The sequence below is a fragment of the Nuphar pumila genome, chromosome 7 (genome assembly GCF_984573655.1).
Source record: "Nuphar pumila chromosome 7, dmNupPumi1.hap1.1, whole genome shotgun sequence".
NCBI lineage: Eukaryota > Viridiplantae > Streptophyta > Magnoliopsida > Nymphaeales > Nymphaeaceae > Nuphar > Nuphar pumila.
In genome coordinates this window covers 105410637-105427972 of record NC_143255.1, presented here as the reverse complement: position 1 = coordinate 105427972, position 17336 = coordinate 105410637, and the positions used below count along the sequence as shown (strand labels likewise).

General features: G+C 38.1%; 1 protein-coding gene across 2 annotated transcripts in view; it reads left to right on the top strand.

Annotated features, from left to right (window-relative positions):
* LOC149832761 (ABC transporter D family member 1-like) overlaps nucleotides 1-17336 on the top strand; it is a 130836-nt gene that overhangs the window by 15507 nt on the left and 97993 nt on the right. For both annotated transcript variants that reach the window (XM_090014697.1, XM_090014696.1), the window contains 2 exons: nucleotides 542-766; nucleotides 1827-2024. In XM_090014697.1, coding sequence (XP_089870823.1) covers nucleotides 542-766; nucleotides 1827-2024 — 423 coding nt within the window. The remainder of the gene's footprint in view (nucleotides 1-541; nucleotides 767-1826; nucleotides 2025-17336) is intronic.

The window sequence follows — 17336 nt, the reverse complement described above, 5'->3', positions numbered from 1 at the left end:
TAAGGGGAGCTTCCATTAACATTTTTGAATCACACCCTATTACAAGGAAGAACTCCCTTATTTATTGACCTTAAATACAATATGGATTCAAATTTCACTTTATTGATCTGTCTACCGACTTGGACTCATGACCCATATACATTAATTCCAAGCCTGACCCATTCCCTAGTGCTAGATGTGTAATGATACCAATCCATGTCCCGACAATCTCGAGCCTAATACTTATTACAATCCCAACCCTGCTGCATAGTCTTCGATTATAGCAATCCACGCCCTTTGAGGCACACCCAAGGTGTGAAACAAAGCACTGAACCAACAACTGTGACATTGTGGAGGCATGACAGTCGTGTTCCAGCTCATAACCATGCTGATCTGGCCATGCTGTTGCTTTGGTCTTTGTTTGCTAAATAATACTAATTGACTGCTGTGAGAAGTGTCCACTGCTTGGCACCATTCTACTTGTGCAGCTGTGATGGAGTGTGGTAATTGCATGTTGCTTCATATGACTAGAAATATTACATAACTTGTTTTGTTTATGCAGGTACTAAGAACTGCTATGGGCAATAGGTTGGCAAAAGTTCAAGGCTTTCTGTTTCGGGCTGCTTTTCTTGGACGTCTGCCTTCTTTTATTCGTCTTATTGCTGAAAACCTGCTTTTATGCTTTCTTCAGTCTACATTGTTTTCAACTTCCAAGTACCTAACAGGGGTGTTAGGATTGCGCTTCAGAAAGATATTGACTGAGCTTATTCATGCTGATTACTTTGAGGTAATTGTGCTGTGTTTATTTATTGAAACAATGTCTTCTACCCTCAAGTTCATTTTGTTGTACCATCTGGCACTGGACTGGTGAAATGCTGGTAGGCACTGTATTGGTCTCCTGCCAGTTTGGGGATGACATGACCAGCCTCCTGGTTTCTGGCCAATCTGGTGTTAGTCAAAGGGAAGGCTTTTGTTTGGTTAACAGAATCTAAAATGGACAAACTTCAATATTGAGGGTGTCCGTGCAAAAAACCATGCTACTGCTAGTTGCCGGCCATGGCAAGGCCAGGTATTGAGTAAGCGTCGCCCTTCAAGATGGTACCGGTTCTCCAGCATTACCATGGTCGGAAACTGGTAGTTTGTAGATAGTTCTGGACTCTTGTCTATGCGCAGCCATGTCCCTGTGTGTGGTACTTAGTGGATCTGCTTCTTCTTAGCTCCATTTGTTATGTTATCATGTTATAGATTGTCAGACATTTCTGACTGTTGCGTTGTTTACAATGATTCAAATGTGATGTCTTGCTCTTATTAAGCTGTGACGCCGCAAATGTCACCTGTGGCTATTCAAAATGATAGTGGTTGGTTAATGGATCATTTTTTATGGTCTTCCATATCCGTTGTTTTCATGTTTAACTAATTCAAATTCGATTGTGTGTTGATTGTCACATCCAGTTAACAGTAATTTCTAGACAAGGGGCTAATCTTTGTGCTTACTGTTTTCTTTTTCGACTACTAAAGCTGCTTTGCTTTTGATGGGTACATGACTTCATGACAGCATGTAGCATCTGAAACAAATATGGAATTCTTGGTTTTCGTCATATTTTTCTTGATTGTTCCATTTTGTAATATTTCATCTTTATGGAATTTGTTTTTATTCAGTTAGAATCCTAAAAATGAGTAATTTTTTCTGGGATGGTTGTTTATTTTTAGGCCTTGTCTTTCTGTTCACAATTACTTTTGACATTCAATCTGTATTTTACATTGCACCATAATGAGTATAATAGATGAGATTTATTTTATTTCATTCATTGAATGAGTGATCCAATGTGTGTATTCCTCGGTTGCAGAATATGACATATTACAAGATGTCACATGTAGATGGTCGAATAAGTAATCCAGAACAGAGGCTTGCAAGTGATATACCAAGATTTTGTTCGGAGTTGAGTGAACTTGTACAAGAGGACTCGATGGCTGTTGCTGATGCTCTTCTCTACACCTGGCGTCTGTGTTCTTATGCTAGTCCGAAATATTTTTTCTGGATAGTGGTGAGCTTGTCTCTCTTCATGTTGAATGAATGATAAGCTGTATGTACTTTTAAGTGGTGCGTATCACACAAACAGGGAAATGAACTAGAGCTGGGCACCAGCCTAGTAGGCCCGCGATGGGCTTAGCCCAGGCCTTCATTTTAGACCTAACCAATGTTGTGAATAGCGTTGAGGCGTAGCAAGACGTAAGACCCGCTCATGAAGTGAGGTGTAAAGCGTAAGCTTGACAAAAAATATTAAAAAATCAACCAAATAAAAAAAATAAAATAAAGATACATCATTTATGTACTATTAATGAATCATTGCATAAAGTGAAGAGTACACACTAAATCATAGTTGACTTTTCTTTACACAAATTGAAGAAGCAAACTACTGCAATATGTAAACTGTATCTGGGAAGCACATCATGATTCAGATGAAATCATATTAAATCATGCATATTGTCCGGGGAGTGTTTGCCCATCTATAAAATCCAACATCAATGTGCCATAAACAATGCATACAAACAGAGCGCGCACACACACACACACACACACACACACACACACACACACACACCACATGTTCACCTACACACACATCATAAGGCACACATACACTGATATGCATGGCATTTATCAAACACGGCGACAAAAAAAATAGAAGAAGAAAGATAGATGACAAGAACAAAGAAGAAGAAAAAAAAGAAAGAAGAAAGATAGATGACAGGAAGAAAGAAAGAAAGAAAGAAAGAAAGATTAAAAAAGAAAAGAAAAGAAAAGAAAAGAAAAGAAAAGAAAAAGAAAAAGAACGGAGAAAAAAAGAAAAGAAGAAGAAGAAAGAAAGATAAAAAAAAACAAAAGAAAAAAAATAAGAATGAAATAAAGAAAAGAAGAACAGAGGGCACAAAAGAAGAAGGAAAAAACTGAAAGCATAAGAAGAAGAAAACTGAAAAAGAAGGAACAAAGAACAAGAAAAAAAAGAAATATATAGAAAAAAAGAACATAGAAGAAGAAAAAGAAGAATGAAAGATTAAAAATGAAAAGAAAAGAAACAAGAAGAAGAAAGGGGAAAAAAAAGAAAAAGAAGAAGAAAGAAAGAAGGAGATGGGGAAAAAAAGAACAATGGAATAAAGAAAAGAAGAAGAATAGAGGGCACTAAAGAAGAAGGAAAAAACTGAAAGAAAAAGGGAAAACATGAAAGACAAGAAGGTGGAGAGAGTACCATCGGTCGCCAAAAAACCTTTGCCGGAAAATCCTCGCTGGTAGAAGGGAGGTGGAGAAGGGGAGAAGGGTTTGATGTTGCCCTAAACCCCTTCTCCCTTTCACGGGTTTTAACTTATAATGTTTCTTTTTTTTTTTCTTTAATGACATAAAAGTTAAAACAGGTCAAATGGGGCCTTTGATCCCATTTGACCATCTTAAATATGAGGCGTGCACCTCATGTGTGAGGCATGCCTCGAGGCACACGCCTCATAACCTCTTCCGCTTTGTAGGTGCACATCGAGGCATATGAGGATGCGCCTCGCTTCAAGGCACGCTTTTTACGCCTCGAAGTGAGTTTTTAACAACACTGGAGCCAACCACGTCCTGAACCGGGCTTTGGCCCGGCTTGGCCTGAAGCGGGCCAACCCGACCCAGCCCGAATATATGTGTGTGTGAATCTATATATACATATATATATATTACTTTTATAATATATATTTATATTTATATAATTATATTTCTAATATATAGCTATATATAATATATATTTGTATGTATCCAAGGGCTAGCCTGGCCCAATTAGCCCCATGGCCTAACGGGCAGGTCGCGAGTTGGAGATTCAGCAACAGTCTGGCCCGTCAATTGATTGGCCAGGCTTGACCTGGCCCAGCCCGGTTCATTAGCGGGCTGGGCCGGCCTGTTGCCCACCCTAAAATGAACTTGGAAATTTGTCTCTGAAAAATAGATCACTTTTAATTGATGGTGATATGGCATTACACTTGGTATTCTGACTGCCAGTTATCTTAAGAAGGTATTGGTCCATTTCAAGCTATAATGTTTTCTCCATTTAGAAGTCCTGTTTTATTAGTGAGCCTCCTTTTCATTTAGTTATGGCTGGAAGATGCAAACTTTATATAATAATGGGTGTTAAGCCACAAGTTGTGTAACATGGGTACTTCCACTAGGGCCTTGTACTGATATCGTAACCGTACTGGTATTGGGTACTCCTGGGTACAGGTCAACCTAGTCTCAAACCTAACTCGTATATATATATATATCCATCTTTTTATAAATTTCCATGTCATATCCCCGTCGTACCATGTAACTGCACCTGTACTTATGTGACATAGGTAATAAGTCTCTGCCCAAGTTGGACTGTTTAGGCCCGACTTAAATAAGGCAAGGTCTAGACCTTGCTCATGGTGAAGTTCATATGGGCTTAGATCTAGGGTGGTCCGTGTTCATGGTGTAGTTAGACTACTTCAGATTTGGGTGCTTGGGCTTGTTGGACCCATAGTGACAAACGTTTTTATCAGCAATTTCTCGTTTTCCAAAAACTCGCGAGAAATTGAAAAAATTCCATAAATCTCACATTTTTTGGCAAAATCTTGCCAATAAAAAAATAAATTTAAAATTTTAAAAATTATTTTTATAAGAAAATAGTAATAAAAAATATTTAAAAATAAAAATATATGATTTTTTCGTGATAAATAGCCGTTTAAAATGTAAATATCACGTTTAAATTGCGGTATTTATGTTTTTTTCATAAATCTCAGGATATTTTGAAAATCTCACGAGAAATTGCGACTTTAAACTTTTAGGAAATTTCTCGCGATGTTATCTTGAGATTTTCACAAATCTTGCGATATTTGTCACTATGGTTGGACCCATTGACCTGATTCTTTTTCAATTTGTAGATGTATTTTATGGTGAATTGCATTTCAGTACTGTGTGAAAGTGCACTAGGATCTAGGCAACGAGCACTAGAGGGGGGGTGAATAGTGCTTTTAAAAAATTGTCTGCGGAATATTTAATGGTTTTGCAAATCTCAAAGCAAACACACAAAAAACAGAAGATTTTATCCTGGTTCGGTCTAACCCGACCTACATCCAGTCCCCAAGCAAAACCCGCTTGAGATTTCCACTATCAACCTTGTAAACTACAAGATCACACAGACCATAACTGGTCCCACTTTCAGTAACAACCCTACTGAAACCAAACAACTCCTTTACACCAAGGAGTCCTTCTTTTTACAGAAAATAAGTAACAACTTACAAAACAACCTATGAGCCTTCCTTTTGAATGCAAATGAGATGCAATTGGCTTTTGAGGTTGTTGAAATACTCTTACTCACGAATTCACTATCTCTCAAAGTGATTTGAGTGAAAAACTAAAGTGAAAATATCACGTGAGTGAAAAAACAAATACTTGAATGAATAGGAGTGAAAAGCAATAAGTAAATGATTCAAATCGATTGAATTCTTGTTTTAATGAGTGTAAAATGCACTCATATTTATAGATAAAGTTTAACATACGTTGAGAGTATGAAAGGGTATCAAAACTGTCCATTTCGAACGATCAAAACGTTTGAAAAATGAAAAGACACGCCTTTTTGAAGTTTCAGGAAAACGGCAAAATTAGTCGACTGAAACATCAGTTAGTCGACTAATAGTTAGTTATTAGTAGACTGACAGTTATCGTCGGTCGACTGATCTGTTAATCGAGCCGTTTGAAAATCTAAACTTTTGAAACTTAGTCGACTTGAGAAAAGTTAGTCGACTGATAATATCATCAGTAGACTGAAAAACCTTTTAGTCGACTGCTGCTAAAATCTTCTGAAAAACAAACATTCTGTTCGGTCGACTGATAAAAAGCATTAGTCGACTGCTGCTAAATTTTCAGAAAACACATGTTCTGTTCAGTCGACTGATAAAACCATTAGTCGACTGCTGCTAATTTTCCAGAAAACAGACATTCTGTCCAGTCGACTGATAAAACCTTCGGTCGACTAATTTGACAAAAATGACTTTTTAGAAAATATGGCGCGAAAGGATTAGTCGACTGGTAAGTCTATTGGTCGACTAATAAACATGAAAATTTAAGAAAAGAGTTTTCTAAAAAGATTTTCATGAGGGTTCTTTTTAGAAAAGTTTTTCTAAAGACTTTTAAGGTGAAATGCAACCTAAATATGCACTCTAAGTAAGGCTCTTACAAGAATCTAAGACTTTTAATGAATTAAACATTTGCACACTTGTCTTCAAAGATTCTTCACTGAATTTTTCAATTTCTTCATAGCCTTAGCTGAAATGCAGTTGATTCCACTTGCTCATCATCAAAACCTTGTACTTGAAGTATCATGTATGGCTTCATTGTCGTAACACTGTGTTGTCCTGAGCTAAGTGCCATTTTAGCTGAATTTGTCCTTAGAGAAAAAGATTGTTACTCACAAGCAGTGTTGTTAAAAGCGTTGAGGCGTAGCGAGGCGCTCCACCAAAATCTGAGGCGAGGCGTAAGCCTCGAGGCGCAAAGCGTAAGCCTCGAGGCGCAAAGCGTAAGCCTCAAATTTTTTTTTTTAAACTTAAAAAAAACTATAAAAATGATCTAAAATTATAAATAAATAAGAAATGCTTTATTGATGAAGCGCCAACTAACACGAAATAAAAAATCTCAAATAAATACGAAAAAAATATCAGATTAACATGTAAAAGTAGCATTAATGCAACAACTTGATCACCATTATGTTTGAATATGCTAAACAGAGGTCACCATTATGTTTGAATATTTCAATTGTGTGTTCTATCTCAGTTTACACAGTAGTGAAAAGAAACCTACAACCCCACAATATGTTTTAGTTTGCTTCATTATCCTATTGTAAAAGCACTCAAAACTGAGACTGTTTTCATACTCAAAGATGTGAGCCAATAAAAATCACAAATTAATTCAATTAAAATGGGTTATAGTGTAAAATATCCTATGGATCAACATCTAGATAGACCTAATAGCATATTGAGAGATCCTTAAATAGTCAGTTTGAAGAAAAAGTTGCTTTTTATTGTTTCATTCAACAAATTTATTTCCAAAATGTAGGTCGGGTGGGCTCCTATACATCAGAAACTGATTGAAATAACCATACAACTGCTCCTTTATGTCCAACTTTTATCTTCAAGAGAAGTTGCGATGAAGTGACCACCAACATGACAAGGGATACAAGTTCCATAAGAGCCTTTTCAGTTCCTTTCTTTTCAAAGCAGATTGATATTCGCCACCATGAAAAGCAAATGATGCTTTCCAAAAGAATAATAAAATATGCAAATTTAGCAGCAAGGAATTAATTTCTGGACTGTATTCTGCACAAGATGTCCAGGCTCTCTCTCTCTCTCTCATATGCCTCAAGTAAGCAAGCATTATTGACGAAATACCAAATCAATGCATGCTTAAACAATTCAGGACATCGCATATTTGATTGCACACCAAGAAATCATCATCGCTACAGTTATATGGACAAAAAAGGAAAACAAGGGACCACAGTCATATGGACAAAAAATGGCTACAATTATTAATAAAAATCTATTTCATATGGACAAATCAAACTATTTGCTGCAGTCAGAGCTGGGCTAGGACTGGGCTGAGCTACAAAAATGGATAAAAATCTATTTCATATGGAATCAGGGTTGGGGTAAGACTGGGCTTTTAAAAAAAAAATTTTTTTTAACTGTTTCGGGAGGCAGGACTGGGCTACAACCCAGTCCTGCCCCCCCTAGCTACGCCCCTGGTTAATAAAAAAAAAACGAAAAAGCCATACCTGAAGGAAAACGATGATCGGCGACGGGTGGTGGTCGGCGGCGGGTGGTGGCCGGCGACAACAGTGGCGGCGGCGAGTGGTCGCACTGCGAGTGATCCCTTCTCAGCAGAGGCGGTGATCGGCGAGTGGTGGCCGACGGCGAGTGGTGGCCGGCGGCGAGTAGTGGCGGTGGACGAAAGGGGACGGAGTGGAGAGAGAAGGGGCGAGGGATTTCCCTCGCCCCGAAGCGCCTGTGTCTTTTTTAAAGACACAGGTTCTCGATCTTTCGAGAATACGGGCCCGGATCCGGGTCGAACTCGGGTCCGGGCCATCCGATGTTTAATGCGCGCCTCACTTTGAGGCGCGCCTCGCCTCAAGGCGTACACCTCAAGGCGCATGAGGCGTACGCCTTGAGGCTGTTGCGCTTTTTACGTGCGCCTCAAGGCGAAAAGGGCCTCGCCTCGAGGCAAGGTGCGCTTTTTGCACCTTGAGGCGCGCTTTTAAGAACACTGCTCACAAGATATAGGTAACTCTTTTTAAAATATGTATCCATATATATATATATATATATGTGTGTGTGTGTGTGTGTGTGTGTGTACAATACCCGATAGGGGTATTTATGTCTTTTCATATAGTTGTTTAATAAACAACTAATTTATTAGATTAGGTTTTTCATTATTTTTCTTTTTCTTCTTTATTTTTATTCTACACGTGCCATAAAGGGGCCCCACCATAGAGTTGTTCGGGCCCCCAATGGTCACAAATGTGACTGTTGGGGGCTCCCAACGACACTATGGGAGCCCCCTTTTTTGCTCCTCTTTTGAGGCTTTTCCTTTTGTATAAATAGGGGTGAACCCCGTTGTATCTATTATTCTTGAGAGCTCTCTCTTTCAATAAAGAGTATTTATTTTAAGTTTGTGCCTTTCTCAAGGCTTGTTTATGTTGTCCCATAATGGACTTGGTTATTATCTCTCTTGTGTATTAGACCGTTGTTGGTCATTGTGAATGCTTTTTAGCATTATTTATTTTTCGCATACTTCATTATATAGTATCAAAGCCATTCAGTTCTTAGAGGAAGAAGCTGACAAATTTCGTATGGATGTATGCGTGGTTCAGCTTGCACAGGAAAAGGGGAGAGAGGGAGGAGATGCACAATTGGCTGGGGCGACACTTGATCGCTCGACCTCCAAAACCCTAAACTTTATAAAACAAACAGATATACAATGATCCTTGTAATATCAGAGATATTACAAGAATGCCATTAATGAGGTTATATTGAGCATGTGTTTTATTTAACATGCGTATGGATCTGGATCCAGATCCATACGCAAACTGTATTTTAACACCCTCCCTCAAGTTGTACGTGATTTTGGAGCATGTATAACTTGCTCTTCAATAGCCAAAATTGATATCCTGTTAACCCCTTGGTAAACAGGTCTGCCACTTGATCTTCTGTTCGAACATGCCGTAGTTCTATCTCCTTCATCTCGACTTTCTGCCGTATAAAATGTTGATCAATCTCAATGTGCTTCGTTCTGCTATGCTGGATAGGATTACATGCAATGTTTATTGCGCTTTGATTGTCACATAAAAGAAATGATCGAATAATTGTCTCCTCAAGATCACTCAATAAGTGTCTAATCCATGTGGCTTCTGCCGTGCCTGCAACCATCGATCTGTATTCAGCCTATGTACTCTATCATGCCACTGCCTTTTGTTTTCTGCTGCTCCAGGACACTAAATTGTGTCCAATATATACACCATATCCAGAGACAGATCGTCTCTCATCTGGATCCCCTGCCCAATCTGCGTCTGTATAAGTGATGAGTTCATGTCCTCTATGCAGATTATCGTTCTTGCGATAAACAAGTCCGTCTCCTATAGTTCCTTTTAAATAGCGTAGAATGCGCTTCACAACTTCCATATGACCCTCCGTTGGAGCATGCATAAACTGGGATACCTGATTGACAACATAAACTATATCAGGTCTGGTAAAGGTCAAGTACTGTAACATCCTCACGTGACTTCTATACGTTGTAGGGTTGACACAAAGATGACCATCTTCAGAGCTCAGCCTTTGATATAATACACTAGGAGTGCTGACTAGTTTGCAATTCGTCATCCCGGCTCTTTCCAGAAGGTCAAGAGTGTATTTTTGTTGCATGAGTGTTAATGTGTCTTGTCTGTCAACTTCCACACCAAGAAAATACCGCAACTCCCCTAAATCTATCATCTTGAAAGTTTTCATTAAAAACTGCTTCACGTCTTGCACATGATTATCTGAGCTCCCAATGATCACAATGTCATCAACATATATAAGAAGAAGTATAACAATGTCTGCCTTTTGGTAAATAAAGAGTGAGTGATCCAGAGAGCATCTTCTAAAACCATAACTCTGAATTTGCATTGAGAAACTTTTAAACCAGGAACGGGACACCTGTTTCAACCCATACAGAGATTTCCTTAGTTTGCACACCCAGGCAGTAGGATCCTTCTCGGCATAACCAGGAGGTTGCTCCATATACACTTCTTCCTTTAAAGTTCCATGCAAAAATGCATTTTTAACATCCATCTGGCTAAGGCTCCAACCTCGATCGACTGCTAGGGATATGATGACACGAATAGTACCCATTTTGACTACCGGACTAAAAGTTTCATCGTAGTCTTCACCATATTATTATGTGAATCCTCGAGCAACAAGTCGCGCCTTATATCTGTCAATACTTTCTTCAGGCTTATACTTTATTTTATAAACCCATTTTGAGCCAACTACATTCTTTCCTTCTGGCCGAGGGACTATTTCCCAAGTCTGGCATTCATGAAGAGCTTCCATTTCTTCATTCATAGCTTCAGTCCAATGACGGGATTGAAGAGCTTGATTAAAACAAGTGGGTTCATCCTGTTTTGTAAGCTGAGACATAAACAACTGGAAATCAAGGGAGAATGTCTCATAACTCACCCATCGTTGAATAGGATGCTTAATGCATGACGACCTTTGAGCCGAATCATTGGCGATGCTTTCCACATTCCTCGGCTTTGTATTTTTGTTCCGTCTAGTGTATATCTGTCCAGAGAAGCATTCTACTGGGGGTGGCTCAACTGGAGATAATTCAACATGCATCTGTGAGTCATTCAACTCCCTACTCAAGCCGAAGGAAGGACAATTTGTTTGACATGTTTCTCCTGTATTAGCAAAAAGATCTGCGCTCATCCATGGATCTTATACTTCTAATTCTCGAGATGGCAACGCTGCAGAGTCATTGACCTGAAAATTTCGTTCGTTAAAAACAACATTTCTGGAGGTCCTAATACGTTTTGTAGTAGGGTCATAGCATCAATAACCTTTGTATTCATCTGCATACCCAACAAATCTGCACTTGACAGCCTTATCCTGAAACTTATTTCGCAGAGATGAATCAATATGTACATAACATACACAAAAAAAAACACACAGCTCATCGTAAGGGGGATGTTGCCCAAATAAAGTATAATAGGGAGATTTCCGATCCAAAAGTGCCATAGGAAGACGATTTATGATATGAACAGATGTGTGAAAAACTTCTGTCCAGAGACTAACGGGCACATTGCTATCATATAACATGCTCATCGCGCTCTCGACAATATGCCTGTGTTTTCTCTCCGCAACCCCATTTTGTTGAGGAGTATGAGGGCAAGAAACCTGTCGACTTATTCCTTTATCCCGAAGAAAGGCAATAAACTTGTTCGATGAATACTCTCCTCCACCATCACATTGTAAATGCACAATATCACAAGCAAACTTTGTTTTGACCATCGAATGGAATTCCCGAAATATTTGAAAAACTTCATGCTTGTGTTTTAAGAAATATATCCAAGTATAACGAGAATAGGAATTAATAAAGACAACATAGTAACGACTGCCAGAAAGATAAGGAATAGGTGCGGGTCCCCAAACATCGGAACAAATAATCTCAAATGGCTTTGAAGCTCTTTTATTTATAATATGAAAAGGAAGAACATGGTTTTTGCAGAGTTCGCATGAAGAACATTTATTATTATTATCAAAAAATGAACATAAACTAGACTCTGGAAGGAGACCATCAGATACAAGATTTTCAACGAAACCCCGACTACAATGTCCCAGACGACTATGCCAAATATCTGGCTTATTACAATGAGATGAATTAAAAACTTCCAATGAAGGGAAAAACAAAGACTCTGAAGGCGAAGACACTGAAGAATGCTTGGACGACTTCAACTGGAGGACTGAGACTGAAGGCGAAGACACTAAAGGAATCTCCTTGAAGACGTACATGTTTCCTTGTCGCTCCCCCTTAGCGAACGTCTCCTTCGTTCGTAGATCCTTAACATAAACAGAAGAGAGAGTAAATTCGACAGAAGAATTCATATCGTCAACAAGTTTAGCTACATAAACAATGTTCTTTTTAATATTAGGAGCAAGAAGGACATTGGACAAGTGAAGTGAGGACTTTGACATAGGGATATGTGCATTGCCAGTATGACTAATGGAGTGATAAGTTCCATCTCCCGTAACTATACTACCTTTTTCAAAATAAGGCAATAAGCGAGATAACTTACCCGCATTACCCGTAACATGTGTGGCGGCACCTGAATCAACATACCATGTGAAAGCTGATTGTTGGTTCAACCTACAGAATAGAGGAAAAATAAACAAAATTGAGAATAAATCAGCTACTACTGTGGACACAAAAGTGCCATCCACAGATGTGCAACAACTTTTGTTATCAGCATTGTCACAGATGACGATCAAGCAAAATGAACAAGGAGATTATTTGTTCCGATGTTTGGGGACCCGCACCTATTCCTTCTCTTTCTGGCAGTCGTTACTATGTTGTCTTTATTGATTCCTATTCTCGTTATACTTGGATATATTTCTTAAAACACAAGCATGAAGTTTTTCACATGTCCTCTTTTGTTACATAAGAAACAAGTGGGCACTCTCCTCTGATTCCCTGTATTAAAAACCCCTGAAATATTAGGTGTAGGCAAGATACCATGTCCTCTCTGCCCAAAACGTCCGTGGCCTTTGCCTCCTTGATGCCCTCCATTCCCTCGTCCAAAACCTACAGAAGTGTCCATGGCCAAAACTGAATGAGGACGAGCTGATTCATTTCCTTCTGCCCTTTGTTTGATAATCATCTCATGCTGGAGAAGTTTCACTTGAAGGTCGTCAAAAGTGGGCAAGTGAGGAAGGCATGATAAAGCTGTGGTAAACATGTCAAAATCAGGACCCAATCCATTGAGAAGTTGTTGAACTTTATCTTTATCTGCAATAGCACTTCCAATAACCGCCAATTGATCAGTAATACTCTTCAAGCGGCCTATGTATTCCATGAATGTCATGGAGCCTTTCTTTAAACTTTGAAATTCATTTTTTAAGTACATAACTCGGGCTTCTGATATCTGAGAGTATGTCTGAGACAACTTACTCCACAAATCCGCCGCAGAAAGAGTAACCAACACTTCTTGAGAGAGTGTTGACGTAATATAAGCAACCAAAGACTGATCCCGCTTCCTCCAAGCTGTATACTCTGGATTCTTAATAGAAATGGTAATTGTGTCACCCTTCTCATCCTTGGTTTCTTGCAAAATAAGCCGTGGTGGTATAGGAACCAAACCATCCAGATGTTCATCAAGATCCTGACTCCGTATAAAAGGAAGGATTTGCCTCTTCCAAGTCAAAAAATTAGAATGAGTAAGTTTTTCTGTAACGAGCTGACTCAAGAAATTTGCAGAGGGACCAGATGGCGATGAGTAATCCATATCAATGGGACAATGAATAAGCAAACAAAACGAATTTAAAGAAACAAACAAGTTTGAGAGTGTAAACTGTTATAATCTGCCTATAGGTGTTGCACAGGGAACACTAAAATAGCAATAAATGAAAGGAAAAATTTCTGGAATCAAAGAGATTGAATAAAAATTGTGACTACAATAAATAAAGAAGCAAACAGGCTGCAATCAGAGAGGGGAACACTTATAAATGAGGAATGTGACAAACGTGAAGAATGGATGAATCAAGAAACGATGACTGACAGTCGTCGATGAACGAGAATCAACAGAAAAAAAAATGTGAAATTAGGGTTTCACGTGAATCTCGATTCAGCAATAAAGAAAAGGGTTTCACGTGAATCTCGATTCAGCAATAAAGAAGATGCAGAAATTGATATATAGGATAAAATAAAACCCAAAATGAGGGCAAAGATATATATATATATATTTTAGGGTAAAGGAAAACCCAAACCGAGAAGAGAGGCCTTTAAGAACAAAAATCAATATTCAGAATTTGAAGAGAATATCAAGAGAGATAATGAGAGAAAGAAAGATGGAAGAAGAGAAAACAAAATATCAAAAGAGAGGACAGAAGAAGAGAGAGTAGAAGAAAGAAGCAGCCAAGCCTTTTATCTCACCTCGATGAATAATCTAGAATCAAATGTGCTCTCTTACCGTGTTAAACAGGTAGCGCCACCACCATAGAAGGAGAAGGAAACTGTTTCTTCAGATCTCGCTGAACACGCTAGTTCTTCAGATCTCACTGAACACGCCTCTAATAGGATTTCGCAACCCCGAGCTTTGATACCATGACAAATTTCGTATAGATGTATACGTGGTTCAGCTTGCACAGGAAAAGGGGAGAGAGAGGGAGGAGATGCACAATTGGCTGGGGGGGCACTTGATCGCTCGACCTCCAAAACCCTAAACTTTATAAAACAAACAGATATACAATGATCCTTGTAATATCAGAGATATTACAAGAATGCCATTAATGAGGTTATATTGAGCATGTGTTTCATTTAACATGCGTATGGATCTGGATCCAGATCCATACACAAACTGTATTTTAACAGAAGCGTGATATTCTTTTTCACATACATTGTCTCTTTCCTTTACACTCTTTGGTGACATCATGGAATCCAAAATCGACTTATCCTTCAAGCTCAACGGAAAGAACTACATGATGTGGGCATCGACAATGGAGAACAACCTCAAAGGTAAGAAGCTTTGGGGATATGTTATGGGTTCTATTCCGGAACCTCAATTGGAGCTCACCAAGATGCAAGGAGGCCATGAAAAAGCTTTTGAGGGAGATGCTCGCCTCAAAGCCATTGAAGATCACCAAAAGAAAGTTGAAGATTGGGAAAGCAATCACGCCAAAATCCTTGCTTTGGTTCATGAATAATGTTGAACTCAAGGTATGTGCTAATATAGCCAAATTTCGCCGAGTCAATGAAGCTTGGTTCTTTATGAAGGGTATGTATACCCAAAAAGACCTTGCAAGAGTGCACTTTTTGCAAGAAAAAATTAGAACCACCAAACAAGGTGATTCAAGTATTTAAGATTACTATAGTACATTAAACCCACTATGGGATGCATTGGCTTTTCTAGAGCCAAAATGGGTAGCTATGAAAGATGTTTAATTAAGACAAAAACAAATGGAACAAGACCGATTGATCCAATTTTTATTTGGTTTACGTCCCGAATTTGAGCAAGTGAGGTCATCATTTCTCCATAGATCTATTTTTTCTCTAATAGAGGATGCCATTGTCGAAATCACTCAAGAGGTAACTAGGCTTGGCATGAGCAAGAACATTGATGAAGTGCTTGTCGTATCCAAACCCGACAACGATGTCAAAACCTATAAACCACCACACTTTGAAAAACAAGAAAACTATAGAGGAGAAAGAAAGATTATTGTATGTCATCATTGCTATGAGCCGGGTCACATTAAGCTCGCTTGCCCAAAGCTCAATGGAACATTCAAGCCTAAGGTGACCTCTCTTAAAGAATCCACCACCAAAGAAGATGAAGGCAAGAACAGTGACCTCAAGGAGACTCTTGGTCAAATATCTATGGCTCTTCAACAAATTTTTAAAGCTACTTTCTCCACATCGGGTGCAGCCATTGGGTCTACATCATCACCCGGTACGTATTCTTGGATCTTAGATTCCGGAGCATCCTTTCATATGACCCCTCATGAAAATGCTTTAACTGATGTATGCACCAATTCAAAAGGCTCATGTGTTTCTACGACCGATGAGACTTTTTTAAAAATCACAAGTATTGAAACACTTAACTCTAAAAATTCTCAAAATCTTTTTGTTCTTAAAGTAAGAGTTCCAAAACTAAATTTAAATCTTTTTTCGGTTTCTCAAATTGCCGACCATGGATGTGAAGTATCTTTCTCATCTAATGGTTGCTTTGTGCAAGATCTCCAGTCCGGGAAGTAGATTGGGCAATGCCATAAAAAAGGGGATCTCTACTCTATGAATCATCTAAACCTTCCTACAAACTCTTTTTATACTTATGTCCAAGATAAAAGCATTGAAACTTGGCATAAAAGACTTGGACATCCAAGTTATTCTAAAATATATCTTTTTCCATTTGGAAATAAATTTTGTAAGGAAAAAGACATTAATTGTAAAGATTGCATTTTTGGGAAAATGAAGTCTATTCAATTTTCAACTAAAACTTTTCTTTCTACAAGACCTTTTGAATTGGTGCACTCTGATGTTTGGGGTCCATCTCCGGTTATGTCTAAAGGTGGTTATTGTTACTATGTCACTTTCATCGATGACTTCACTAGATATGTTTGGATCTATTTTCTTAGTCATAAATCCGAAGTGTTTTCGTTCTTTAAAGAGTTTCATATGAAAATACAAAATCAATTTCAAAGTAATATATCTATTCTTAGATCCGATTCGGGTGGAGAGTATTTGTCTACCGAATTTCAAAATTATTTAAAACAAAATGAAATTTGTCACCAAAATTCGTGTCCTAGAACTCCACAACAAAATGGACTAGCGCAAAGAAAACATAGGCATATTATCGAAACCGCTAGAACATTGCTTATCTCTAAAAATGTTCCAAATTTTTTTTAGGCTGAAGCCGTCTTAACCTCAACTTACTTAATCAATAGAATGCCTTCTTTTAAATTAAAGAATGCCTCTCCTTATGAAGAACTCTTCAAATTTTCATCCGACTTCAATCACCTTCGCATTTTTGGTTGTAAATGCTTTGTTCTCTTGCATAAGAGAGATAAGTTATCACAAAAAACAATTGAATGTGTTTTTCATGGTTATGGGGAAAATAAAAAAGGCTATAGGTGTTTTGATTTTAAAAATAACAAACTTTATGTTTCAAAAGATGTGACCTTCTTAGAAGATGAGAATGGATTTGAAAAACTTGATAAATAAAATGAAATCGACTATATGTTTTTGTATGATCTTACGAAAGATATATATGATGATTCGCTGAATCATCTCAAAAGTATAGATGATACTTGTGATGTATCCAATATTGATATACCACCACAAAATTGTGATATTAGTAATGAAAATATTAATGTTTACACCCAAAAAAATCAAGAAAGGCCTATTAGTGCTTTAGATAAATTCTCTTAAATTACCGAATCTTTATAAAACACCCCCATTAGGCGATCTTCTAGAGAATCAATACCACCTAATTAGTTTGTAACCTATGAGTCCCTAACACCTAATTATCGGGGATGCTTGAATATGCAAAAACATTTGGAGTCATATGAAAGGA